Source organism: Panthera uncia, chromosome C2 (genome assembly GCF_023721935.1).
Source record: "Panthera uncia isolate 11264 chromosome C2, Puncia_PCG_1.0, whole genome shotgun sequence".
Lineage (NCBI taxonomy): Eukaryota > Metazoa > Chordata > Mammalia > Carnivora > Felidae > Panthera > Panthera uncia.
In genome coordinates, this window is record NC_064810.1 from 79,003,372 (window position 1) to 79,031,093 (window position 27,722).

General features: G+C 42.1%; 2 protein-coding genes across 2 annotated transcripts in view; both read right to left on the reverse strand.

Moving 5' to 3' along the window:
• HRG (histidine rich glycoprotein) overlaps window positions 1–9,475 on the reverse strand; it is a 10,042-nt gene extending 567 nt beyond the window's left edge. The window contains exons 1-7 of the mRNA XM_049629529.1: window positions 9,238–9,475; window positions 7,216–7,332; window positions 6,281–6,368; window positions 5,473–5,639; window positions 4,268–4,351; window positions 2,168–2,269; window positions 1–364 (exon numbers count right to left, since the gene is read on the reverse strand). The exon at window positions 1–364 is cut by the window's left edge and continues 567 nt beyond it. Of these exons, the coding sequence (XP_049485486.1) occupies window positions 1–364; window positions 2,168–2,269; window positions 4,268–4,351; window positions 5,473–5,639; window positions 6,281–6,368; window positions 7,216–7,332; window positions 9,238–9,429 (1,114 nt within the window). The 5' untranslated portion in view covers window positions 9,430–9,475. The remainder of the gene's footprint in view (window positions 365–2,167; window positions 2,270–4,267; window positions 4,352–5,472; window positions 5,640–6,280; window positions 6,369–7,215; window positions 7,333–9,237) is intronic.
• Window positions 9,476–12,880: 3,405 nt separating this feature from the next.
• Window positions 12,881–24,231, reverse strand: FETUB (fetuin B). Its single transcript, XM_049629538.1, has 7 exons — window positions 23,992–24,231; window positions 23,542–23,655; window positions 21,682–21,769; window positions 19,366–19,529; window positions 18,514–18,615; window positions 14,432–14,515; window positions 12,881–13,286 (listed from the first exon to the last, which is right to left on the reverse strand). The coding sequence occupies exons 1-7, from the start codon at window positions 24,214–24,216 to the stop codon at window positions 12,906–12,908; spliced, it is 1,158 nt and encodes a 385-aa protein (XP_049485495.1). The 5' UTR covers window positions 24,217–24,231; the 3' UTR covers window positions 12,881–12,905.
• Between the last annotated feature and the right edge of the window lie 3,491 nt (window positions 24,232–27,722).

Sequence of the window (27,722 nt, forward strand, 5' to 3'; positions counted from 1 at the left end):
GTCCATGAGGATGGTGTCCATGGGGGTGATGCCCATGAGGAGGGGGTCCATGGGGATGGTGCTTACTGGAACTATGATTATGAGGGTGTCCGTGGATCCTATTGGTGCCAAAATGGGGATGATGACATTTTAACTCTGGAACGGGCGAAACTTGGGGGGCTTCTGCCTGAAATGGTGGTCTGTCTGATTGATTTTTGTCTTCTAGAGGAGGAAGACATCCAAGTTCATGTGGCTTGTGGGGATGGTCGTGATCTCTAAATTCATCAGGCTTAAATGGAGGCTTGCCAGCAAGAGAATGCTCATGCCCCCCAGAGTGGAGGGGATGGCCGAAATGCTGTTGTATGCCACTGATGTTTCTACCATCCTATTAAAGGATACAGAAAAGTGAATATTATTACAGAACACAAAAGAAGTTAGATGCACAACTTGATTTAGGTCTAGGGCCTGCAGACTTTTGTTGTTTTTTTTTTTAACGTTTTTATTTATTTTTGAGACAGAGAGAGACAGAGCATGAACGGGGGAGGGTCACAGAGAGAGGGAGACACAGAATCTGAAACAGGCTCCAGGCTCTGAGCTGTCAGCACAGAGCCAGACGCGGGGCTCGAACTCACGGACTGTGAGATCATGACCTGAGCCGAAGTTGGACACTCAACCGACCGAGCCACCCAGGCACCTCTGCAGACTTTTGTATTCCACAAATCCACTTTTAAAAATAGGATAGCAAAACAGTATTCTCAAGCTTTTATCCCCCCAAGTTGACACTTGAAATACAAAGACTATCATCTACCGTCATCATTATTTCACAATAGTAATATTTTGATAACACAAGAGTCAGAAAGATAATCTCAGAGTAAAGAGTGGTTCTTCAGATGGAATAAATGCTGTATTAGGAAACAGTATTTATTATCCCCATTTTTCTCATTTCAGCATAAAATGGTGAAATTATATTCTAGATGGTATTCATCTGTAGATCAACATCTGGAAAACTAGTGCCTTATACTTAATATCCTCAACAGAGTTCTGAGGCTTTATGGTATAAGCATCTCTTAGTCTTAAAGGATGAGTACTTCACCTCTTCCCTCTCCTCCTTCTTCAGATTTTAATTTAAAAAAAATCTGTGGATGCGATGCCTGGATGGCTCAGTCAGTTAAGCATCTGACTTCAGCTCAGGTCATGATCTCACAGTTCATGAGGTCGAGCCCCACGTCAGGCTCTGTGCTGACAGCTCGGAGCCTGGAGCCTGCTTCAGATTCTGTGTCTCCCTCTCTCTTCCCCTCCCCTGCTCGTGCTCTTTCTCTCAAAGAATAAACATTAAAAAAAAATTGTTTTAAAGCTGTGGACCCATGTTCATGGTGACAAAACTGTCACGCCCCTCCCCCATTTTGTTTTTTGGTCTGGCATATGGATATTTGGATTATTTTCAGGTTTTTTGCTGATGTGAAAAGCACTGTAATGAATGCCTTGGTATAGAACAAAGCCTTCTGGGACAGATGTGAAATATTGCTTTGTGCCTCAGTTTATGTATCTTTATATAATATGTTTGAGGCTAATTCAGTCCCCTTAGGCTCTATGCTTAATAATAAAAGTTAGAAATTATTTTTATTTATTTATTTTTTTAAGTTTTTTTTTGACATTTATTTATTTTTGAGACAGAGAGAGACAGAGCATGAATGGGGGAGGGTCAGAGAGAAGGAGACACAGAATCTGAAACTGGCTCCAGGCTCCGAGCTGTCAGCACAGAGCCCGACGCGGGGCTCGAACTCACGGACTGCGAGATCATGACCTGAGCCGAAGTCAGCCACTTAACCCACTGAGCCACCCAGGCGCCCCAAGAAATTATTAAGTCTCAGCACTGGTGCCTTAACCATAAGGGCCATTTTCATATTCATTAAAGGGTGACTGAATTGGTTATGATTTTTACTTTACGAATCTTACCTCTCCCCAGTTCTTGGAATTTTTTTATGCTTTTTGTGTCATACCAGCAATAGTACCCCTTCCCCAGGGACCTATTCTCTCTGTATTTCTTTTCAGCCACCTCTCACCTCTCTGCTTCTCTCTTTCTCTTTCTCCCCTCCACCCCCAGAGCTATAACAACAAAATACACTCTGTGTCTGAAAATATTTCTTAGTCTGGCCTGCTTCTGATAAGGACTCCTTAGGCAACCCACCTCCAAGTTGAAGACTTCACAGTTTATGGCAATGTCATTTGGGGTTTCCAAGTCTGAGACTCCTACATCATAGGACAAATCTGCTCTGCAGAATCCAAAGGCCTATAAAGAAGAGAGAAGCCTGTTAGGGTGTGTATGTGTGTATTCGTGTGAGTGTCTATTTCTGTGCAGCTGGTATGAAGGTTCCCAGCTATAGTTGTAAACTTTCAGACATTTGGGAAAGAAAAAGAGCTTTAGAATAATCAGGGTACTATTATCAAATTTCTCCACTAATTATTTCCTAGAAGAAAGTGCAGGTTCCAAAGTGTCTCACTTCAAGTTGCTGTGGTTTTCTTCCCTGAGTGGTGACCAGTGCTGAGCTTTCCCACGGGGGTCAGTGAGGAAACCACATCATTGATGCCCTGCCTTAGGCCAACCCTTCTGCACCGAAGACCCAAATTGCCTGTGCCTAGAGAGAATTAAGAGTGGTGTAGAAGAGGGATTTGTGTACAACTTTATCCAGCCCCTTGAAGGAAAGTATTGGAAAGGAAGGAACCAGTATGAAAATGGCTTGCGGGACCCTGTCAAAGTAACCATCCGCTGGCCTTACTGGGAGTACAGAGGCTACCGCTGGCTTGCACCCCTATGCCCTAGAGTCTCCTAAACCCAGCTGTCAAAGGTAGACTAGGACAAGAAGAAATGCTTTTCTAGAAGAGACAGATAATCACTGAGGTCTGAGAATAGTTTTGCAGTCAGACAGACCTATGTTAATTCTGGCTTCACCATTTATTAGTTGTGTGAGTTTAGGCAAATTACTTAAAATTTCTAAAATCCAGTCTTTGTAAAATGGGCACAATACTATCTTCAGGATGTGGGAGGGCTTCATTAAATGAGATTATGCTGCAAAACACTTAACATTGAGACCCCTCTTTTCCAGCTGCCATGTTTCTGCATGGCATCACCCACAACAAGATTGTTAAGAATTTGTTAAGAAGGGAGTGGGAGAGGGAGGTGTCTTTTCTGGTGGCCACTAAGCAAGATTCTAGAACTGCTTCAGGCAGGAATGTTGAACAGCCAGAAAAGGAACTAATGAATGAATGCTTCCTTGCTTTTGACCCTAGAGAGCCTGTTGTTAAACCTCAGGATTATCCTGGCCTTGAAATCAGAAGGCCATTGTTAAAATTCTGTGTCCTAACATTTTCTAGCTAAGTGCCCTGAGGTTAAGTGGTTAACCTTCTAGGGGTGCCTGGGTGGCTCAGTCCATTGAGCGTCCGACTTCGGCTCAAGTCATGATCTCACGGTTCGTGAGTTCGAGCCCCACATCAGGCTCTGTGCTGACAGCTTGGAGCCTGGAGCCTGCTTTGGATTCTGTGTCTCCCTCTCTCTCTGCCCCTCCCCCACTCATACTCTGTCTGTCTCTCTCTCTCTGTCAAAAATAAATAAAAACTTTAAAAAAAATTAAAAAAAAAAGTGGTTAAACTTCTAGGCTGTTCTGTCCCAGGGAAATGGAGTCAGGCATTTGCTTCTCCTCAGCAGGGTTGTTACAGGGATCCAATGAAGCAATAGTATGCATGTAAACTACACACAAATGCTGAGTATTATTAATAAGATATTTCAGCAGATACAGGAGTATCCATTTATAAGTGATCAGGAGAAAAAAGCCCACTGCATTGAGCCTTAGGAGAACTGGATTCTAATCTCAGCTTGGTTATGAACACTGGGAAAGACACTTTGCTGATCCTCAGTTACCTCCACATTTGTCACATGGGGTCACTGTGAGGAATAAATGAGATGAAGAGAACACAGGCACCCACTGATGTGTAGGCTCTTAATATAAGCCAGTTATTAGTTTTAGCTAAGTCTTTAATCCTAACGGGTTAGAAAAGACCTCAGTGTTAAGTTTAAGTGTGGTGTATATTGTAAAATCACAGTCTCATGATTCACTCAACTCCTCTGTGCCTCAGTTTCTCCATCTCTAAGTCAGAGATAAAAATAAGATCTACCTTATTGAGTGGTTGGGGGGTTAATAACGTATGTGTAAAGCACTTGGACAGGTTCCTGGCACATAGTAGGTGGTCTCTAAATGTTACCTAGTATTTCACAGACATGTATTATACTCACATTATAGTGCCTGGGAAAATGGTGGCTACTGGAGCAGTTCCTCACAGAGAAGTCCACGTAGTAATTGGTTCTTTCCCCTCCTCTCTAGAACAAATTGGATCAAAGCAGTTTCAGGAACATAAAAATTAAAAAAGAAAAAAAAAAGCAGTAGATACCTGCTCTCCAATATGCTATAAAGCACCGTGGGGATTCAAAATCACCAACATGTGCTATTTTTCTTATGACCACTGCCTTTAAAAAAATTTATCAGAAATAAAATATATTTTTATTAAAAAAATTTTTTTTAATGTTTATTTATTTTTGAGACAGAGAGAGACACAGCATGAGCAGGGAAGGGGCAGAGAGAGAGGGAGACACAGAATGTGAAGCAGGCTCCAGGCTCTGAGCTGTCAGCACAGAGCCCGACGCGGGGCTCGAACTCACAAACTGTGAGATCATGACCTGAGATGAAGTCGGACACTTAACCGACTGAGCCACCCAGGCGCCCCAATAAAATATATTTTTAAAGGGGTGCCTGGGTGGCTCAGTTGGTTGGGCGTCCAACTCTTGATTTCAGGCTCAGGTCATGATCTCATGAGATTGAGCGCCAAGCTGGGTGTGGAGCCTGCCCCTTCCCTGCTAAAGTGTGAGCAAGCATGGGTTTGCTTTCTCTCTCTCTCTCTCTCTCTCTCTTTCTCTCAGTCTCTCTCTCTCTCTCTCTCTCTCTCTCTCTCAAAAAATACTGTTTCATTGAAAAGGGCAAATAATATAGACACAATCAAGCATAGTGAAAAATCACCTTTCCTGTACCCGATCTCTTCTTCCCAAAGGTACCACTACCACCTGTTTGATGGGTTTCTCGTAGCCTTTTCCTAAATATGTCACCCATGTACCCATATATCTAATTAACATAAATGGGCTCAGAGTCTAAGTGTTGTCTCTAACTTGCTTTTCCCCTTAGAAACTCTTCCCGATGCATACGGATCCAAGACATTCCCTTTAGTAATTGTGCTATATTCCTTCCATTCCTTCCATTCCATTCAGTAGCTATTCATATTCCCCACAACTCCAAAAATTAAAAAAATCGCAGGAAAGCTGCAACAGAGACCTCAGTTTGAAAGTAGCGCGACACGTGAGGCCAGTGGAGAGGGCCAGGGCCCCTGGGTCTGCGCCTGCCAGGCCGGAGCTGGGCCCTCAGACGCCAGCTGACGTGAGGCGACACTCACCGCTCTGGCAACTCTCTCCACTCGGTCCACTCTGAAAAAGGCAAAATCTCCATTCTCTCTTTTGTACTTCTCAAAGGCTTTGTTGGCTTGGTCTCTATAAGACTGAGTGTCCTCAAAGAAGTCAAAGAGTACAGGGCTGTCTTTGGTATTGGCCAGTGCCGAAGAGACTGGAGAAAGAAGATGGCAACCTTCCATTACCAGAGGGTCGGAAATAGCAATGTCAATACTGGGACTTCATATGTATAAGCACGTTGGCAAGAAAAACAATAGCTTCTGTTTTACAGATGGGTACATTGAGGGTTGGAGAAGCAAAGTAATTTGCTCAAGATCAAATCAGCCCATCAACAGCAGGGCTGAACTTAAAACCAGATCCTTCTGATGCTTATGTCTCTGTTGTGACTCCATTCAGACACCTCTCCCATCACTCACAAAGTGTTCATATTTCACTAAACTCCTCCTGTCTCACCCAGGAGGGAGAGGCATCATTAACATAGTTTTTGCCCAGAGAGAGAAGATACAGATCACCCTTTCTTCAAGGTGACCTCTTAAAGGGGTTGCTTGACTGTTGAATTTTTGTATATTGAATCATATTGAAAATCTTATATATTGAATTTCTTTAAAGGAAAGTATACCAATAACAGAAGAAAACCCTCTGCTTTTCCTTCCACAGAGAGCAAATAATAATTGATTTTCTGAGGGCGGGGGCCATTCCTGATATGTGCATCTTAGTATTATATGGTGAATACCACAGTATGATTGAATTCTACATTAATTTAGAATTAATTAGCATTTGAACATATGACCATACCAGAACTTGTGGTGCAGTTAAAATCATTCAGTCTAAGATCCTGAGATTCATTCAAATATGTAGCTATCACCTTACACTGTCCGATCACCTGTAAGAAAGAGGGAATTATGTCATCGCACACTGCCTTTGTCGGGTTGAATGTGAGGGGACAAAAAGTGATGTCACATACTCCTACTATCCACTGAGGATCCACCTTAGTTTTCTCTCACCAAGTCCTCTCTCAAAACCTGTATTTTCTTAGTCTGTTTCTGTGGGCTGGGTGCTATATACATCCAAAACCCTCACGAGAGCCAGGGAGAAACTGTTTAAACAGATCATGGCCACATCCCAAACATTTTCAAGGGAAAACAGTGCTAAAACTCCTCGGTAGGTAAACGTCTTATTTTCTAGAACTGAAATTTGATATACGTGCTTATTCGTCTTCTTGCTCTCTTCCTGTGGCGGAGAACCTGGCATCTGAGTACCCACGTGCAATATGGAGAATGAGACCCTGTTCCTCAAGGCAACTACACTTACTCCCCTCGGCTATTCCTGCCAACGAGGCCAGTCTTCATAGGGCACAGTCACAGGTTCATATGTTCTCAGACACACGGACTCTCAGGGCCTGAACCCTTAAAGTCCAGGTACCCCAAACCCCTCCTGTTATTTTACAGCTGAGGAGGCAAAAGTCTAGACACTTGAGGTGATTTTCCCAAGGTCTCACACCTGGCATGTTATCCCAAGGGACCACAATCCCCAGTGACTCAGCCTGAACTGGGAATCCCAGGAATGACTCCCAAGAGACTTTACTCAAGGTCAACATAGTCTTCACGAGTCAAGAGGCAGGATCTGCTCTTCCTTGTTCACTCTGTTAGTGCAGGCATGCTGCTGCCCTGAGTAAACAAAATAGACAGAAGTCTAGAATGATACAAGTTCAAAGTACCCTGTTTACTTACAATCTCAGATAAACGCTTAGAAAGAGCTGGGTCACAGTCATCCCAGTGTTTCCTGGATAGGACTGGGCAGTCTGATTCTTTCACATCTAAGACTAAATAATAGACAGCTGCAGATTCCTGAGGAATACCAGAAGAACAACATGTGAGTAGCATGTGGGAGCCTAGTGCTTTTTCAATAAAAGCAATCTCTTTATTTCTTTTTATTTTTTAACATTTATTCATCTTTGAGAGACAGAGAGAGACAGAGCATGAGTGGGGAAGGGGCAGAGAGAGAGGGAGACACAGAATCCGAAGCAGGTTCCAGGCTCTGAGCTGTCAGCACAGAGCCCGACGCGGGGCTCGAACTCACGAACCGCGAAATCATGACCTGAGCTGAAGTCGGACGCTCAACCGACTGAGCCACCCAGGCGACCCGCAATCTCTTTATTTCTTAAAGAGAATTCCTGCTTCTCTCCAAATCATCACAGATGTCCTACCTTTGTGTCATTTGATCTACTTCTTTTGAATAAATAGCTTCAAAGAGTTACTTCCAAATGTTCTTTTTCACTGGTCATGATGTTGCTTCTGCCCACGAGCTTTAAAAAGCAACCACTGAGCAGCAGTGTGGGTTTGGGTGGAGGTGTTGAAGGTGCAGGCCCAGAATTATAAGTGATGACAGCCTCCGATCTGTATGTGCAGTTGTGTCCTCTTGCCCAGCTCTATTCCTGAACTTGGATTGTTTTGCCTTGATTTCAACCTGCCCAAAGCTTAAACACACTGTCTTCTCCTACAAGCTGTCTCTCTCTCTCAACTTCCCCTGCCTGTTGTCCGAGGTGTCATTAATGACATTGCCGTAGTCTCTGGCTTAGAAATGTGAGGGTGACCTTGATTTCTTTCCTTTGCTTTTACTTTCCAGGAGCCAGGTGTTCAACGGCCTTTCTTTGAAATGTCTCATGTCTTTTCTTCATTCTCCCTGCTCTGATTTCCATTGCCTGGGGCTGGTCCTCATTGCCTCTTTCCTGAGCACAAATGGCTTCCTAGATCATGTCTCCTGTGTCCATCTCCCCAGGCACACCGCCCCCCCTTCCTCACCCACCCACGCACCCTCCTGCTGTCACTCAGAGGCAGCACTGTGCCAATTTGTCCTGTGCCTGCATGTGTCACAGAGAGCCTGGAACGGGACTCACGGTCACTAAATTGCCGGTTGGACCCTAAATTCCTGAAACCCCTCTTGTTCTCTGCAACCTGTGGTGCCTCTCATACCAGCAACAAGTGGAAATTTCTCTGCTTCTGTGGGGCCCCATAGTCTGTCCTCCTAGATTTCAGTGGTTTCACCAAAGGGTAGGTTTTTTGGGGGTGGGGTGGGGTGGGGAGAGAGCCCTTCTTCCGTTAATCTCTTTCAAGGCCTCAGATCCACTCCAAACAAGCATATAATCTTATTAAGTGAAAACAGTAGGCTCTCTTTGCTTCACGATAAGCCTACAGTCAGTCTTCCGACCTGCTAACTGCTCCAAAGCCCACAAAAAACTTCCAGAACACTCCATTCCCGCTGCATTCAATTATTCCCTGACACTCTCCTTCCTGATTCCCTGTCTACATCCTTCTCCCAATCAATTTTAAAAGCTCTCCTTCCATTAGGTTACTTCTGCGTCTATACCACTTGATTGCTAGAATGTGTCCCGTCTTAACGCAGTTTGCGTGTGTGTGTACGTGAGCTGATGATTATTTCCTTGAGGGTCCTGCCGACACCTTATTCTAATTCTTCTCTCCTGGTACTTACTGTTTGAGTTGGCTCAGCATACATGCTTATAAGTACTTACAGACTGATTCATAATTAAGGAGATATTGATAGCAAATGTTAGTTTGAAGGCACCCCCTCCCCCCCAAAAAAAACCCCAACAGTGTGGAGGAGCAGCAGAAACGAAACCAGAAACCCTACCCAGAGCCATTTCATTGTGCAAGGCAGTAAGCGTGGGGCCCGACACCACATTTGCCCCTGGGGCCTGGTCTCCCAACTCAGCTCTACCACAGGCAGTTCCTCACCACTTTGTCCAAATGGGCATCAGCGACCCGCAGCAACTGGAAAAGGTAGCCTTTCCACCATCCTTTATTGATCAGGTCTAGCACTTTCCTGGCCAAGGGCTCAGTAGCGTCGCAGTCTGTGGGACGCAGAGCGCAGGAATTCTGCAGCGTGAAGAAGGGGATGAGAAGCAGGGCTGCGGTGAAGGCTCTCATCTTGTTAAAACGTGGAAACCATCCCTTGCTACAGTATGTCCCAGCAGAGAATTTTATACAGACTTTCTGAAGATACACACACATGCACACACAATTGATTAAACAAAGTGTTTATGTATTTCTGTTGTGTAACCGGGGAGAGTCACCTTGACCCCTGGTTAAAATACCTGCCAACAGGCTGTAAATGATTAGTGGGTCCTGGGGACAGAAAGTCGAGACACGCCACTGGTGGGCGGGTGGACTTGTGATCTACACAAAATCTGGATTTTTCTAGTAGTAATGGAGGCAGAGTGTGTTTTGGTGCATAGGCACTGTTTACCTTGGTGTGTGGGTGGGATTGGAAGTAAAGCAGGTTTCCTTCCTCTGCCTGCCGATCGCCGCCAGAAATCTCCCCATCGCTCCCCTGTTCGGATTATGTCCCCAACGTCCTCAGTAGAATGCAGCTGCATTATTTAAGGGAGGTAACACGTTAAACTCCTAATACCATAAAAGGAACTGAATTCTGAATAAGATGGAAGGATTAAACAGCTGTTACTTTGGAGTCAGATCTGAAGTTCAAACCTGCCCTGTTACTCTCAGTGTGTGATGCTGGGTAAGCTATAAAATCTCTCTGATTCTTAATTTTCTCATTTACAAAATGGGGATTCATCCCTTTTGGCTGGATCATGTGATACTTAAATAGAAAACACAGATAAAGGAACCATGACACGTCTTGGCACAGATTCAGGTACTGAATGCATGATGCTACGTAGTCTTGTTATTATTACCACTGGTGTGTCTGAGAAGAAGTTGGGGATGCCCCAACTTGTCATTCACGGTTCTCAGTGGCCCCCTAAGCGTGCTAAAGAGAACTGGTTCATGTGGAAGAGAATGGTCGTGAGGGTAGTAGTCAAGCAATTGGATGCCCATCTCTGAGAAGGGGTTGGGTGGGCTATACCTGGGAGGGACTCAGAATGGCCTTAAGCTGATATCGCGCCCCCATCCCTCCAGAGTAACAATGTAGCTGTATGCACTCTTCTTAGCAGCAGCTGACCAACATCAGAAAGGACCAGAGGGACTTAGCTGAGGTTCCCTCCTGAGACTAGTCCCTTAAACAGAAGCTCCCCACTCTCTGCTCCCTCTGCAGGGAATGTCCGTAAAGGCCATAGTAATAGTTCTCATACTTGAATCACCTGAGGGGCTTTTAAAAATCCTTGTGTTCAGGCCTCTCCCCGGAGCAATTAAATCAGGATCTCTTGGAACGGACCCAGGTACTGGTGCTTTGAAAACTTCCAGGTGATTCCAATGTGCATTCACGGTTGAGAACCACTGGGCTCTAAACAGATCCTGAATAGAGAGAAAGAGTTGAAAGAGAGAGAGAGGGAAGGGAGAGGGTATGTGAAAAGCAAGGCCTCACTTCCCAGAGTCCCAGGTTGGTTCAGCAAGATACTAAAAACCCGTTGTGAGTTACGCCTGACATTGAACTTTTAATGTTAGCGACCCTAGCTTTTGAATACCGAAACAGGACCTCTTCAATGAAATGTAGAATGACAGAAATAGTCTGGAATCTGGCCAACGTGTTACTAAGGGGCTCTAACCTGTGGTGGGGCTGGGGGAAGTCTATCGATGAACACAAAAACGTATGTTTCAATGAGCCGAGCTCCTTCATTAAGGCTTCTATTCTTGCTGTACTGGCCACCCCCAGTATGGAGTGCCCTCAGGGAGCTAAATGCTGGTGGAGGGAAAGGCAGGACGTGGAAAGGCCCCCACAATGAGGATAAGATTTTCCTACAGTAGTTTTGCTGAGATTAAGGCATGCTCACGAAAGCAGCGGACATCCTTTCCCCCCACCTTCACTGAACCTTAAAGAGTTATCCAATGCTGGTGATACATTGTATTTCTTGCTAGACCCTGATTGAGACAGGGTCTAAGACTCCAAATGATGCCTCTACTTAATCGTTTTTCCTTCCTAAATGATGCAGCTAAGAGTAACAGCATGTGAATATTGTCTACTGCTCTTAAACAAATGCTGTCAAGGCACAGAGGTGACTCTCCAAGAAACACCTGCCGGGATGGAAGACAACTGTTACTCTGCAAATTCTTTGTTGTGTTAGCTTTGCTAGAGCTTCCATAAAAAAGTACCATAAACTGAGTGGTTTAAATGACAGAAATTGATCTTCTCACAATCCTGGAGCCTAGAAGTCCAAGGTCAAGGTTAGTCTCTTCTGAGGCCTAGCTCTCCTTGGTCACGTTTTCTCTGTGTCCCCACATGGTTTTGCTTGTATGCTCATCTGTGTCCTGATCTCTTCCTACAAGGATACCTGTCATGTTGGACTGGGGCCCGCCCTAATGATTTCATTTTAACAAAGTTACCTTTTTAAAGATCTATATCCAAATATAATCACGTTCTGAGGTACTGGGGGTTAGGACTTCAGTATGTGAATACTGGGGAAACAATTCAACCCATTAACGCCTGTCAAACTTCAAAAGATATGTGTGTATATGTATATGCAGGTGTTACATATATTTGTGTAAACGTATATACACACATAATATACATATATGTGTATATTTTATATACATATTTTTAAGTTTATTTATTTTGAGAGAGAGAGAATGAGCTGGGGAGGGGCAGATAGAGAGGGAGAGAGAGAATCCCAAGCAGGCTTGGTGCTGTCGGTGCAGAAACTGATGCAAGACTTGATCTCATCAACTGTGAGATCATGACCTGAGCTGAAGTCAAAAGTTGGACGCTTAACCGACTGAACCACCCGGGCACCCCTACCCTACATGTATTATTTCTTAAGTGAAAAAATTGAGAATGAATGTTGTTGGGCCCTTGATTTCCACTCTGAGCAAAACTATTAATGGAATCAGAAAGCTTCCCATCTTTGGAGCAGTGTTTGCTTCCCTCCAGGCTCAGCCATAGGCCACAGACTCTGTATTCCAACAGTGAAGGTAAGTGAGTCTATCAAGTTCTGGGGAGTGGAGACTATTCAAACAGGTAAGAAAGAAACAAGATTCCACCCTCAGGCCGAAGGCTATGCAGACAATATCTGACCAATACTTGCTGCTGAAATAATTATGGAATAAAGGGAGAATGAAACTCTGATGAATCCCAGTTTCTTGATACCCTTCAATTTTTATCTCATTTTGATCAAAAGAATCAGTGTGCTCTTGCCCAGATGGAAGAGGGCATACCTAAGTATAGCAGGCCCTGTATCAGAGATTTAGGTAAAAGTCAGTAAGATTGCAGAAGGAGAGGCTGAAGACATGAGAGGCACAGTGGCATCTGAACATGATATGAGGCCTTGGATGGTTCAGAAGGGATGCAGCCCAGTGTACAAGTAGAGTGTAGCCTCATAATTTCCACTTCCAGATAACATTATGAAACCGAGAAGAGTCAAAAAGATATACTTTATGAGTCACTCTGTACATCTGACTTCTCCTACAGGGGACCATGACTTCACCTGAGGCATGAGAACTCTACGTGGTTCTCAAGGTGGGAGAACAAGAGGGTTGGCCTGCTGGGCTGGTCCTGGGCACTCAGCAGAGCGTTGTTCCTTCTTGGGGAATGGCAGGACAACCACCTTCTTCTCCTCAGGGTCCAAGAAGAGGAAGGAAACATCCAGACTTTCTCCCAGGGGATCTGTGGTGAGCTCCAACTGCACAGGGAAGGCCTCAACAGGGCTGTTTTCCTGAGTATCCTCAGGCTTCTTCTCATCATCCAAGTCGGGGAGGTACTGGACAGATCCTTTAGGCACGGCTTTGGAGGGCGAGTTAGTAGGGGCTATGATTTTCTGCTGGGACTCTTCCACTGTGAGGAGGTCCGCAGGTCCCTGGTTAGCTGCAGGGTTTTCTCCTCCAGGGGCGGGAACCTGAAATAAGAACATTTTTAAATAAGGGAACATTCCCTGGAAAACCTCCTGCCACACCTGGTACGGAACTAAGCTGTTCTGGGACTTTCTGATGGAACGTTTCAAAGAGATACTGGCTAGGGGTACTGGGTGGCTCAGTTGGTTGAGTGTCAAACTCTTGATTTCGGCTCAGGTCATGATCCCAGGGTCATGGAATCAGCCCTGCATTGGGCTCAGTGCTGAGAGTGGAGCCTGCTTGAAATTCTCTTTCTCTGTCTCTGTCTCTCTCTCTCCCTTGGCCCCTCCCTCACCTACTCCCCACAGCTCTCTAAAATAAAATAAAAAATTAAGAAAAACAAAAACAAAGGGAGACCAGCTAGAGGGATGAACTTCAGGATTAAAAAGCAAAACCAGATAACAGAAGCTTGACTGCAAGCCTCACAAATTCAGAGCTGAACAGTGGTTCAGGGAGGTTAAATGGTCTCTTCCAAGTCCCTGGTGAGCCACCACTCTGCTCTCAGTAGTAAGTACAGCCCCAGCCATCTTATTGATTGCTTATTCATTGCCAGGCCATGTACAGGGCCGTTCCTCCAATTCCTCTCAGGGTTTCCCATAGGGATCTGAATGAGGTGGGTGTTGCAACCCCATTCTACACACCAGGCAACCAAGACTCAGACAGGTAAGAACTTGCCCAGGGTCACACAGCTCGCAGGTGGCAGAAAGGACAGGGACCAGGTGTCCTGTGTCAATCATCCTCTCAACTACAGCTGGCTGCCTTATAGTAAACACTCAATAAATACTTTTGGAAAGGGACTGGATATTTCCAGTGAAACAACTTCTACCTGCAGTTCAGGGTAAGGCTCTTCAGGACACTGGATTTCAGTGTCAGAAATCCACTGGATTTCAGTGTTCAGAAGCCTGAGCCATCTGAGCTGGGATGTTCCTGTTTCTGAAGGAGTCTTACTTATTGTATAGGACCTCTTTATGACTAAAAAAAATAGTGTGATAGGTCTTTAGCCACCCTCAGGGTGTGGCCTTGGGGCAGCCTGAATACAGTGGTGATCACAGATTTTAGGAAATGGAAAGGAGAGGGTGGGGTAGGGGCCCATAGGATTTAGATGATCTGCTCTCTTCACAGGAAGACAAACAATTAGACTGAAAAATACCTGTGGTTCAAAGAAGTCACAAGTCACGGAGACAAACTTTTGTAATTCTCTTTCAGTCAGTGTACCTTTGCAAAGACCAACAGGCTAAAGACAGAGAAAACACAGTGTCCTGTGAGTATTATGATTATCAATGACTATAAATGGAAATCCATTAGCTTTCTGCTTGTGTAGACACACAGGCAATCAACGGTTTTATGTTCTTATCATGTTATGGGCAGACTCTGAGCCAGTTCTCACTAGATCATTTTTACCAAATAATCACCCAAACTAGGCTAAATCGCCTCCAGTGATGTGAAACTAAGGATTTCTTGAGGAACAAACCCAATTAGAAAATTCTTTGTATTGAGCAGAAATCTGTGTCTATAGAACATCTACCTCTTGGCCTTACTTCTACCCTTGAGTCATTTTGAAAACCTGTTTTCATCTCTCACGTAATGGTAGCCTTTTATGTATGTTCCACCCGAGTTTTCTCTTCTCACACAAACTTCCTCTTAGTTCCTTTGACTTTTTTAAAATTTAGAAATAAAATAATTTCATTTCCTTAATATAAATGTAATAATAGTTATTTAGAATATGGATAAACAAAAAGAAAATTAAAGGACCTGTGACTACATGGAAGTTAACTGTTTCCTACAATGATTTGGTTTCTTCTGACCTTTTTTCCTTTGCATACATATTTTCTTCTAGATAAACAGGATTATGTTACATATTTTATTTTATAACTCTCTTTTGTCATTTAATAATATATTGTGAAAATCCTTTCATGGCACTGAATAGTCTTCTGTGATTTTCTTTATAATCGCTACCTAATATTCCTCTGCATTACTTAACAAATTCTTAGTTACTCCCTTTGGGTAAATTCCTAGAAGAGGAATTTTAGAGTCATACAGTGTACATATATTCGAGCACAAATAGAATATTTTAATAAAATGTTGCCTCGATTTCTAAAGAACTTTTAAGAATATTCACATGGAATTTACTAAAATGTGTCTAAATGGCTTGCCTGAATATTACTCTATCACTCATTTCCAGAATACGCAAAGAGAAGATTTGAAATTCCTTAAGATGGGAAAATTTATTAATGTAGGAAGTCCTTGGAGAATGGTACTTCAGCTTCTTCCTTCTCCAATTCATCACCAAACCATATAGGGGATGGGCTCTATGAGAACCTTCTGGAGACACTGCAGTTACCTGTACCAAGCAGAGCCTGGTCACTCCCACTCTAAGATTTGCTGAGTTACTCTAATTCATAGTCCTACCTGGTGCTCTAACTAGAGTGGACCACTAAGAGGGAGTTTGTGGGCATGCTTAACCTGTGAACCCTAGAGTTTGGGGACATATGGGCTATGAATATTGGTATCTGCTTCTCTCTCAGAGCATTCTGAAGGCAGGATCTTGGCTAAAGCAAGATCCTACTATGGTAGGGTAAGGAGACAGAGAGAAAAGAGAAGGATGTTCACACTGTTTGGAACAGTAAAAATGTGTGAGGGTTCCATGGGCTAAGCAAATGTCATAGGTAGGGCTCTTTTGAAAGTACCTACTCAAGGGACAATCTTCCAGAGAAGGGGCATTTAATAGTAAAAACCTGTGGGGGCTGAATCTGAGAAGGGGTGGTTCCAAGGGGTCAGCTAGAGAATACATCATCCTGCCAAGAAAGGACCTCTGTACAAACCCACACCTGTATCGCCTGAGAGAAGCAGGTCTGGAACTTGCTTTATGGAGATCAAGAGAAAACTACAACTTCAGCTATATAAAAAAGACTTTGTACTTTTTTCTCCTATTGTCTCTCATTCTTCTTGGAAGTTGGATGAGCCAGAATTAAACAAAAGATTATGAAAGGGGAAGAAAAGTTGAGAGAATAGACCTGACCCCTTTCTCACATCAGGTCCTAAGCTCTAAGTCAGGCTGAAGCTACAGAGAGAGAAAAAAAGCTTTGCATTGGGTAGAAGATAGAAGTTTTAGTTCAGAACTGATTGAACAGATTTTATTCATACCCCAGAGTGAATCTCAATTACCTAAGTGAAAGTGTTCTTATTACAGAAAATGAACAGAAAATTATGCGATCTGCCCCAGATGTTATTGACAAGTGAGAAAGACAGACCCTACAGAATAGGATGAAGATGTTTTCCCAATTATTCCTTGAGAAAATTCACCTGGCTGATTACACGAGGCTTTTGAGACATACACTTTAGATTCAAAGACACACATAGGTTGAAAGTTAAAAGATGGAAAAAAATTAAAATAATGCAAACAATAACCAAAAGAGAGCTGGGATGGCTATACAAATATCAGACAAAATTGATTTTAAGACAAAAATTGTTAGTAGAGACAAAGAAAAACACTTTATAATGCTAAAAAGTTCAATTTATTAGGAAGACACAACAACTATAAATATTTATGTACCTAACAACAAAGCCCCAAAGAACATAAGCAAAAACTGACAGAATTTGAGGGAGATAAAGACAAGTCAACAATAATGGCTGGAAACCTCACTTTCAATAATGGATAGAACAACTATGCAGACCATCAACGAGGAAATAGAAGACTTGAAAAACACTATAAACCAACCATTACAGAATGCTCCACCTAATAACAAGCACAAAGTATACACTCTCCTCAAGTGTGCAAGGAACATTTTCCAGGATATACCTTATGTTAAATTATAAAACAAACTTCGATAAGCTTAAAAGAATTGAAATCAAATCAAGTATATTCTCAAAATACAATGGAATAAAATTAGAAGTAGATAACAAAAAAAACTGAGGAGTTTTGCAAATATTAGACAACATAATCCTATATAACCAATTGGTCAAAGAAGAGATCACAAAGAAAATTAGAAAATAGTTTAAGATGAATGGAAACCAAAACAAAACATACGCAACTTAGATGCAGCTAAAACATTGCGTAGAAGAAAATTTGCAGATGTAAATGTTATTTTTAAAAAAGAAAAAAATGAGGGGCACCTGGTTGGTTCAGTTATGCATCCGACTTCTGCTTAGGTCATGATCTCATGGTTTGTGGGTTCAAGCCCCATGTCGGACTCTGTGCCAACAGCTCAGGGTCTGGAACCCGCTTCCAATTCTGTGTCTCCCTCTCTCTCTGCCCCTTCCCTGTTCGTGTTCATTCTCTTTCTCTCTCTCTCTCTCTCTCTCTCTCTCAAAAATGAATAAACATGAAAAAAAATTTTTTAAAGAAAAAAATTGATAGCAAATCATTTACATAACTTTCCATCTTAAGAAACTAGAAAAAAAAAAGAACTAATCCCAAAGTAAGCAATAAGAAGGCCATAATAAAGAGCAGGAAGGAAATAAATGAACTAGATGATTAAAAAAAACCAAAAACTGAAACTGAAAGTTGATTCTTTGAAAAGATAAACGAAATTGACAAAACTTTAGCTAGACTGACCAAGAAAAAAAATGACTCAAATTACTAAAATTGGGATTAAATAGGGGATATTAAATCTAATATTTCAGAAATAAGAAGCGAATACTATGAACATCGTCCTGTATGCTGAGAAAGGAAGTAACATAGAGGAAATGTACAAATTCCTAGGAAGACACAGACTACCAAAACTTACTCAAGAAGAAACAGAAAATCTGAATAGACCTATAACAAGTAAAGAGACTGAGTTATTAATCAAACAAAAACAAGAAGTTCTCACAGAGAAAAGCTCAGGCCCAGATGGCTTCACTGGTGAATTCTAATGAACGTTTAAAGAAGAATGAACACCAATCCTTCACAAACTGTTCCAAAATAAAATCAAAGAGGAGGGAAAATTGCCCAACTCATTCTATGAAGCCAATATTAAACTCTTAGGAAATCAGGCAGAGACAATACAAGAAAACTATAAATTAATGTCTCTTATGATTATAAAAGGATAATCCTGTAAGAAACACTGGTAAACTGAATTCAGCAACATATAAGAAGAATTAAACAGCATTATCAATTGTTCCTTGAGGGGAAGAAAAGCATCTTATGCATTGTAACACCTCATGCAATAATTTATGCTCAATAAGTACATATAGAGATGACTTGTGAATGCAAATCCTAAATCATTTCTGAAGATGTTCAGGAATACTTACCACAGAGTCAGGGGGCTGAAGTGCACAGCTGCTGGCCTCCTGTTTGGTACACGGTGACTCTTTGATTAAGTACTCCACAAAGAAGGCAAAGCCAAACACCCACTGGTATGAGACAAGAATTGGGAAATAAAAATCAAATCTTACCACATGGAGAAATGGTTTGGGTTTGGCAGCATTTTATTTATGGGAACTGTACATCCTCAGCGTCATTGTCAACACAGGCCTCCTGTTGACTCTGTATCCCCATCAAGATCAAAGCAAGTACTGCGATTTTTTTCCTTAAAGAACATAACATACTTTCTTCCCTTCTTAAGGATTTGAAAGGGCTCTAAAAACCTTCCCTTAGGTGAGCTTATTTTTCCTCACTGGAGATTTGTTTTTAGTTTTTTGTCTATATAATTCATTCAACATGATCCAAATACAAATGAGCCGCCATTTTCCCTACTCTGTGGAGCTCATAATCCACTCCGGGCCTTAAGATGCAGCACAAACTGACTTGCTAAACGGTCCGTGGTCAATCAAATACGCGCACATAGCAGTCAATCAAATATGCGCACGTAGCAGCCAATAGTGAGCCTACGTAGAATTGCCAAGGAGACTAGGAATCCATTTCCCTTATAGCCTTAAGGCGAATGAGGTGACATGCAGTCCCACGACTCTGGTGGAAATCCCATGGCAGTTTCAGAAACTGACACATGATTGAATTGTGCATCAGGCCTACTGAGGTAGAGAATGAATAAAAGGCTTTCCAGTGCGAACTAAAAGGAGTGCCTTGATATCCACGTCTCAGCTTAAGCATGGACAGCAAGTGTTATGAGACACATTGCTGGCATAACAGCTCTTCAACCTCACCTGGCCAGAAGCCCGCGTGACTTGGAAGAGAGAGTATTGCTTTGACGCGCTCTCTTTGTTGTATTTTGCAAGGGACTCGGCAGCAGTTTCCAGAACCTTGGGATTTGACAACTTAAAGGGGCTGGGGCAGTCAGGGCACGTCATGTGAATACTTCTTCGAGAAACTGTTGACGCCAAAGAGAGAAGTTGAAAAATAAAATTTCTTAGTGAGTTTTAATCCCACAAATCGTACGACCGCAAGAGACAGAGATTGGGAAAAAAAAAAAAAAAAGATAATCGTTTTGACAAGGATGGACTAGAAAAGGCATTATCTGGAAAGAAAGCTGTCAACTGTGGGTTTTCTGCCATGAGTGTGTATTACTTTCATTATTCACAAAAATTAAAGCAAGATTTTTTTTCACCTCAAAGGTTTTTACCCTAGGAATTTTGTTCAAAAATACATAATATATGTGTTTATTTTGATGTAAAACCTTTTTCCCAGTTAGTTTAGTATCTTCCACCATCGTTGCCTCTGTCAGGCAGACTGAGTGTCTTAAAATGTTAGGATTTCATCACTGTCACGTCTAATCCACCTTTAAGTCCCCAACACCTAACACAAGGTCTATTGCATTGTAAGTGCTTATTACCAAATGCTTGTTGAATGAACGGATGAGTGAATGACATATGGAAGGTAGAAGCACACCCTCCCAGATGAGAAAATACAAGTGATGGGAAGTCTGGGTGGCTCAGTCAGTTAAGCGTCCGGCTTCAGCTCAGGTCATGGTCTCACAGTCTGTGAGTTCAAGCCCCATGTCGGGGTCTGTGCTAACAGCTCAGAGCCTGGGATCTGCTTTGGATTCTGTGTCTCCCTCTCTCTCTCTCTCTCTGCCCCTTCCCCACTCATGCTCTGTCTCTCTCAAAAATAAATAAGAACATTAAAAATTTTTTTAAAAATACAAATGAGCCACAAACAAATATTGGTCAAATCACTGTGGACTGGATTGAATAATCAGGCTAAAGGTGTAGCCAGAATTTCTGATTGGGAGGACCTGGAGGTGGCAAAACTCATATGAATGTCAGGTAAGAGAACTTTTCTGGGAGTTATTTTTGTAGAGCAAACGCATTGTTTTGATCAATTGCGTGTTCATTTGCATGCATCTGGGCATATTGTGAGGCAGTTTCCTCAGTTTGTTGCTCCTGGCACCACCCCCATGTGTCACTTCCTGACCTCCCATACCTCTGGCACCTATGACTTCCATTTTCAGTTCCCATCTGCCTTGTTAGCTGTTTTCTTATTTACGTAAGACTCATCTTCACAACCAGGAAGCTTAAACCATGGCTAAGAAACTATTTGCTCTGTTGTCTTATCTCCCAAAGGAACCAGCAACATTGTTATCTCCTAGAGCTTGTTAGAAATGCAGACTTTCAGGCCATACCCCAGATCTATAGAATCTGAATCTGCATTTGAACAAGACCCACCCGGGGAGTCACAGGCGCATAGTGGTTTGACAAGTAGCCATATCCTATTTTCCCATACCTTGGATGCTTGCTTTCCAAAGAAGGATCCAGAATAAATGCATATGCGTATTTGAAATGTCATTAGTTTCAGCCCCATTCTCAGTTCATTTATTCAACAATACTATGGACTCCTTACACCTGATAGGAACCCAGGGAGGGCTTTGGCAGGAAGGAAGAAGGATTACCTGTTCTATGTGATGTAAGATAGGAGACTCAAATCAAGGCAGTATGTTGTGTTCCAGGAGCGCTTAGGCTCAAGTTTTATAGGAATGAGAACAGGAGAGAAGCTTTCTTTTCTTGAATAGAGAACATGGTAGAATAAGTGGCATTGGCAGGGGTCCGCAAAGAATGGGTGTAAGTTCTAAGGGCAGAAGGTATCAGGCAAGGGCATCCTCCGCGGAGGAGGAGGGACAGGCAGATGTGGAGATTGGAGAGTGCAATGTGTGTTCAGAAAATAGTGAAGGATCCAGCTACAAGAAGTGCAGAGTGGTTGTGGTCAGGGAAATAATAGCAGAGAGAGCTAGAGAGGGAGCCTGGGGACCTGCATAGAGATTATGCCGTTTACATCAGACTGAAAATTCAGGGTTTAATGCAGTCCTCACTAATAAGTGATTGCAGGTGATTTAAGAAGATTCATCATGGGAAGAGGAGCAGTGCAAGTTGGACTTCACGGGAGAGGCAAATACTGGATAGAAGAATGTGGCCTTTGTATGAATAGGAAGTAAGGGTGGGAGAACCCTGTATACTCTAGGCATAGCCCTATTTCATGCTCTTTTTCCATATTTTATTAAAATGAACAAATTCAGAGGGCTCTCTTACCTGGGCGAAGAGTACAGTTGTAAGCAAGTACATAGAGAACTCTTCCTGGCCTGTTAACGTAAAATAATGCTTTGCATTGACCATAAACCTGGAACAGACAAACACATTTTATGACGTCGTAGAAAAAACTGACTTTTAAAAATATTTCCCAGAAGGGAAGGAAAAATAAGATCAAAACAGAGAGGAAGGCAAACAGTAAGAGACTCTTAAACACAGAGAACAAACTGAGGGTTGCTGGAGGCGGTGTGTGGGGAGGGTGGCTTAAATGGGTGACAGACATTAAGGAGGGCACTTTTTGGGATGACCACTGCGTGTGATATGTAAGAGATGAATCACTGGGTTCTACTCCTGAAGTCAAGACCACACTGTGTGTTAACTAAGTTGAAGATAAAAGTAAAATAAAATATATATAAATAAATAATAATAAAAACATAGCCCCCAAATTAGACTGGATGCTTTATTTTTCAATAATGAAAATTTTGGCAGTTTTGAGTGTGAGAAATCACCAGCAAATCAACAAACAGTTTAACCTTCTTCTGAGACGCAGCTGGACCCCATCTCCCAGCCTCCTTCCAGATTAGGTGTGACTGTGTATAATTGAGTTGCAACCACAGGAAGGTGAGAAGTGGCTGTAACAATTTCCACATGGCCCATGAAGCTCTGCCATGCGTGGCCTGCCCACCATGCTCTCTTTCCATAGCCTTATCCAGATGACCATGGCAGTCATAGAAACCACAAGTTGAAGGTGGCAGAGTCTGGAGCCACAATGTGGAAGGAACTTGGGTGTTCTCTTCATCAGGAATTTCTATTTTGAACTTTACATGAGTGAGAAATAAACCGCTATCACGTTGGAATCGGTATATACTTTTTAGGGTATGTATTATAAAAAGTTTTTTTAACGTTTATTCATTTTTTTGAGAGAGAGACAGAGCATGAGTGGGAGAGGGGCAGAGAGAGAGGGAGACACAGAATCAGAAGCAGGCTCCAGGCTCTGAGCGGTCAGCACAGAGCCCGAATGCAGGGCTCGAACCCACAAACTGCGAGATTGTAACCTGAGCTGAAGTCAGGTGTTTAACCGACTGAGCCACCCAGGTAACCCATTTTAGGGCATGTATTACAGCAGCTAGTGTCACCTTAACAAATATAATTCATAACAGGGTAAACACACACTTTGCTCATCAAAATCAGATAGGTGCAATTTGACAAATTTGGTTAAATGATTAGAAAAGTACTTTACTTCCAAACACAGTCCTGCCCTCAAAATATAGTTTCATATCGGTTAATGGAAATAACCTCAGGATAATTGAGAATCAAAAGAAAGCTATGTTATTTTCAAGCCTCTTCAACAGTCGCCTTTGAAAGGATGGATTCTGAGGCCCTTTAGGTTCTAGGAATCCAGGAAATCCTTCCATGGCACCTCTGGGAGCTCTCATACTGTAAACCCTCCCTCTCCCCAGCCCCATGTCTCATATCAGTGTTCACTGAAACAAAAGCAAAATAAAACCAACAAAGAAGCTCTCCCTCCATTGCTTCTACAGTCTTCCTTAGATCCACGTCCACAGCACTGTATCTCTGATTTTTTTTCTCACAATTTGAACACTAGCTCAGAGACTACAGGAGGGTCTTGGAGGTAGGAAACAATTTGATGGCAACATCAATTCTGGGGCTATGGCTCCCACTGGGACTCACAGAAACTGCTTCAATTAGATGCTCTTTGATCTACAGCGCGGGAATAACGACATGGGCATTGTGCCCAAGAGATTATAATGAAGAACATTAAAGAGTGGCACATAGTGAGCAATCTTCATTCAGCTCAGAGGACACCTAGCTTCTCCAGAGCTCCTGGACACTAGCACTTACCGATTCATGAAGGGTCCTCACCCCACAGTCCTTCCATGCCTTCCTGCTGAGTACATGGCAGTCAGTCTCTAACACGTCCAGTGTGAAATAGAACAGAGATCCCAGGCTGTTAACCTGTTGGAGGGGGTTGAGAAATGCATTGTGTCCCACGTGAAGCAGAAACCCCTAAAGACTGGCCAAAGAGTCTCTGTTATGGTACAGCCAAAGTCTGTGATGTTTGTGAAGATTCTTGACAACCCGTGGGACAGTAGAGAAGGGTCAGAGTACGATAACTATTAGCACAATAACAATAGGGGTGTGGAGCATACCCTGGCAGAGGAGAGGGGAGCGTTCTTAGCAGGGCTTCCAATTCGGAAAGTACCTGGCAATATGTGTCCCTGGGTCCCCCCTCCCTGGTTGTTCTCCTCAGCTTGTGCAAGCACATGCCCTGGACAGGGGACTGTCACTTGCCTGTCTGTGTTCTCGGACGTCGCTCACTCGGTTGAGGCTCAGCACGTAGCCATCCTTTCGGTCCCTGTTGATGTCCTGCAGGGCAAAGCCTGCCAATTCCAGAATACCTGAATCATTGCAGCTGCGGGCAATGGGAGGCCAGAATCTGAGGGGCGGCAGGGGTGGAGATCTAGCCCCGCAGCATGCAGCCAGTGCACAGAGCACCACCGGTAAGAGCAGACCCATTCTGTGGGGAACAAGGCCCAGTATGGGTAGAGCTACAGGGACGGGGCTGTTTATAGTGCTCTCTTTGTAACCACACTTTGAACCGGTAATCAGATTTGAAACACAGTGTCCCATTTTATCTCCTTGAATTCTAAGTGTGGACTTCCCTGAGTCAGTACTTTGCCTGGGATTTACCAATGTTTCTAACCTTGGACTCCTGAGCAACCTCACAGTCATGGGTCATGTAAACAAACTTGTTTCCTAACCTTTTCCTAAGAAGCCATAATAAATACTTGGGTCAAGGCTTGTAGGACGTCATGAATGAATTCTGGTTTGTGTCCAGGGTCCACCTGAATCAGAATATGTGGACTGTCATCTTCCCCCTTCTCCCCTAGCACCTGCCCTCCAGCTGATGTTCTGGGCTACACTAATAGTTATCCCCGGTATGGAACCCGGGGTTTGATCTCAATGGTACTCAGTGAGTTCAGATTTCCTTCGTGACCTCCCATATTCACCATTCTTGTTAGATCACATCACCTACATGAAGCACCAGTGACATTCCTAAAGCAATTTGGGATGTGGCTAGAAAGTGTTCTATTTAACCTTATTTAAGTTTTCTAAAACAAATACTGCATTTAAGCAAAGAAAAAAAAAAGAAGTGAATGGTACATCAATAGTTCTTGCATCATATTTCAAGCCCACCTCTCTGGATATGGATCTGTATGGAAGCAAACTCGTTACACACTGTGGTTAAGAAGAGATAGGTAATCATTCAGAATAGAAGGAGAGATAAAGAATTTCCCAAACTAAAACTAAAGGAGTTCATGACCATTAAACCATCCCTGCAAGAAATATTAAAGGGGACTCTTTGAGTAAAAAGGAGAAACCAAAAATGACAGTATAAACATAGGAAACATGGAAGCAGTAAAAATGAACATTCCTGCAAAAAAAAAAAAAAACAGTCAAGAGACTCACACAAGAAAAAGGATATAAACTATAACAACATATGCCTAAGACGTGAGGAGGAGAGAAGGGGTTCAAACTTGAATGACCAGCAATTGAATATAGACTGCTATTTGCAGAAGAGGTTATGTACAAAATAATGGTAACCGTATACCAAAAACCACTAATAAACATGCAAAGAATAAAGAGAATGAAATCCAAATATATTACTAGAGAAAATCAGCAAGACATGAGAAAAAGACAAGAAAGGATCAGAGAAACAACCACCGAACAAGTAATAAAATGGCAACAAATACATATCTATCAATAATAACTTTGAGCATAAATGGATTAAATGCTCCAACCAAAAGACATGGGGTGACAGAATGGATACAAAAAAAAAAACAAAACAAAACAGACTCATCTGTAAGCTGCCTACAAGAAACTTATTTTAGACCTAAAGACACCTGCAGATTCGAAGTGAGGGGATGGAGAAACATCTATCATGCAGATGGGTGTCAAAAGGAGGCCAGAGTGGCAATACTTACATCAGACAAAATAGACTTTAAAACAAAGACTTTAAAACAAAGAGACAAAGAAGGACACTATATAATAATAAAGGGGATAACCCAACAAGAAAATATAATAATTGTAAATATTTATGCATGTAACATGGGAGCACCCAAATATATAAAACAGCTAACAACAAATAGAAAGTAACTAATCAATAACAATGCAATAATAGCAGAAGACTTTAATACGCCACTTACATCAATGGACAGATCATCTAAACAGAAGGAGACAATCAAGAAGGATTTTCTGACCACAACACTATAAAACTTCAATTCGACCACAAGAAAAAATCTGGAAAGACCACAAATACATGGAGGTTAAAGAACATGCTGCTAAACAATGAGTGGGTCAACCAGGAAATAAAAGAAGAAATAAAAAGTAGATGGAAACAAATGAAACAACAATGGTCCAAAACCTCTGTGATGCAGCAAAAGTGGTCCTAAAAGGGAAGCATACAGCAATACAGGCTTACATCAAGAAGCAAGAAAAATCTCAAATAAAAAACCTGAACTTACACCTAAACGATGTAGAAAAGGAACAGCAAATAAAGCCTAAAGACAGCAGAAGGAAGGGAATATATAATAAAGAATTAGGGCAGAAATAAATGATGTGGAAATGAAAAAAACAATAGAACAGTTCGGGGCGCCTGGGTGGCTCAGTCGGTTAAGTATCAGACTTCATCTCAGGTCCTAATCTCATGGTTTGTGAGTTTGAGCCCCACATCAGGCTCTCTACTGTCAATACAGAGCCCACTTCAGATCCTCTGTCCTCCTCCTCTCTCTCTCTCTCTTAAAAATAAACATTTAAAAATTTTTTTAAAATAAACATTTAAAAAAAAACCACAGAAAACAATAGAAGAGATCAATGAAACTGGGAGCTGGTTCTTTGAAAGAAATTAATAAAATTGATAAACCTCCAGCCAGGCTTATAAAAAAGAAAAGAGAAAGGACCCAAAGAAATAAAATCACAGATGAGAGTGAGAAGAAACAACCAACATCAGAGAAATGCAAACAATTATAAGAGAATTTTATGAAGAGTTGTATGCCAACAAATTTGACAACCTTGAAGAAATAGATAAGTTCCTAGAAACATATAATCTACAAAAAGTGAAATAGGAAGAAATAGAAAATTTGAACAGACTGATTAGTAGCAAAGAAATTGAATCAACAACCAAAACTCAGCAAACAGAAGTCTAGGACCAGACAACTTCACAGGCAAATTCTACCACATATTTAAGGAAGAGTTAAAATCCATTCCCAAACTATTCCAAAAAATAGAAAAGGAAGGAAATCTTCCAAATTCATTCTATGAGGCCAGTATTACCCTGATACCAAAAACCAGATAAAGACACTACAAAAAAAGAGAACTACAACCAATATCCCTGATGAACATAGATGCAAAAATCCTCAACAAAATGTTAGCAAACTAAATTCAACAATATATTTTTAAAAAATCATTCATCACAATCAAATGGGATTTTTTTCCCCCAAGTTGCGAAAGTGGTTCAGTATTCCCAAATGAATCAACATGATACATCACATTAATAAGGGAAAGGAGAAGAACCATATGATCATTTCAATAGATCCAGAAAAAGCATTTGACAAAGTACAACATCCATTCATGATAAAAAAAAAAAAAACCCTTAAGAAAGTAAGTTTCGAGGGAACATACTTCAACAAAACCCACAGCTAACATCATCCTCAATGGGGAAAACTAAGAACTCTTTCCCTAAGGTCAGGAACAAGACAAGGATGTCTACTCTCACCACTTTTATTCAACATAATACTGGAAGTCCCAGCCACAGCAATCAGACAACAAAAAGAAATAAAAGGAATCCAAATCAGTAAGGAAGAGGTAAAACTTTCACTATTTGCAGATGACATGATACTCTATGTAGAAAACCCCAAAAGACCAAAAAACTGCTAGAACTGTTAAATTCAGTACAGTTGCAGGATACAAAATCAATGTACAGAAATCTGCTGCATTTCTATACCAATAATGAAGCAGTAGAA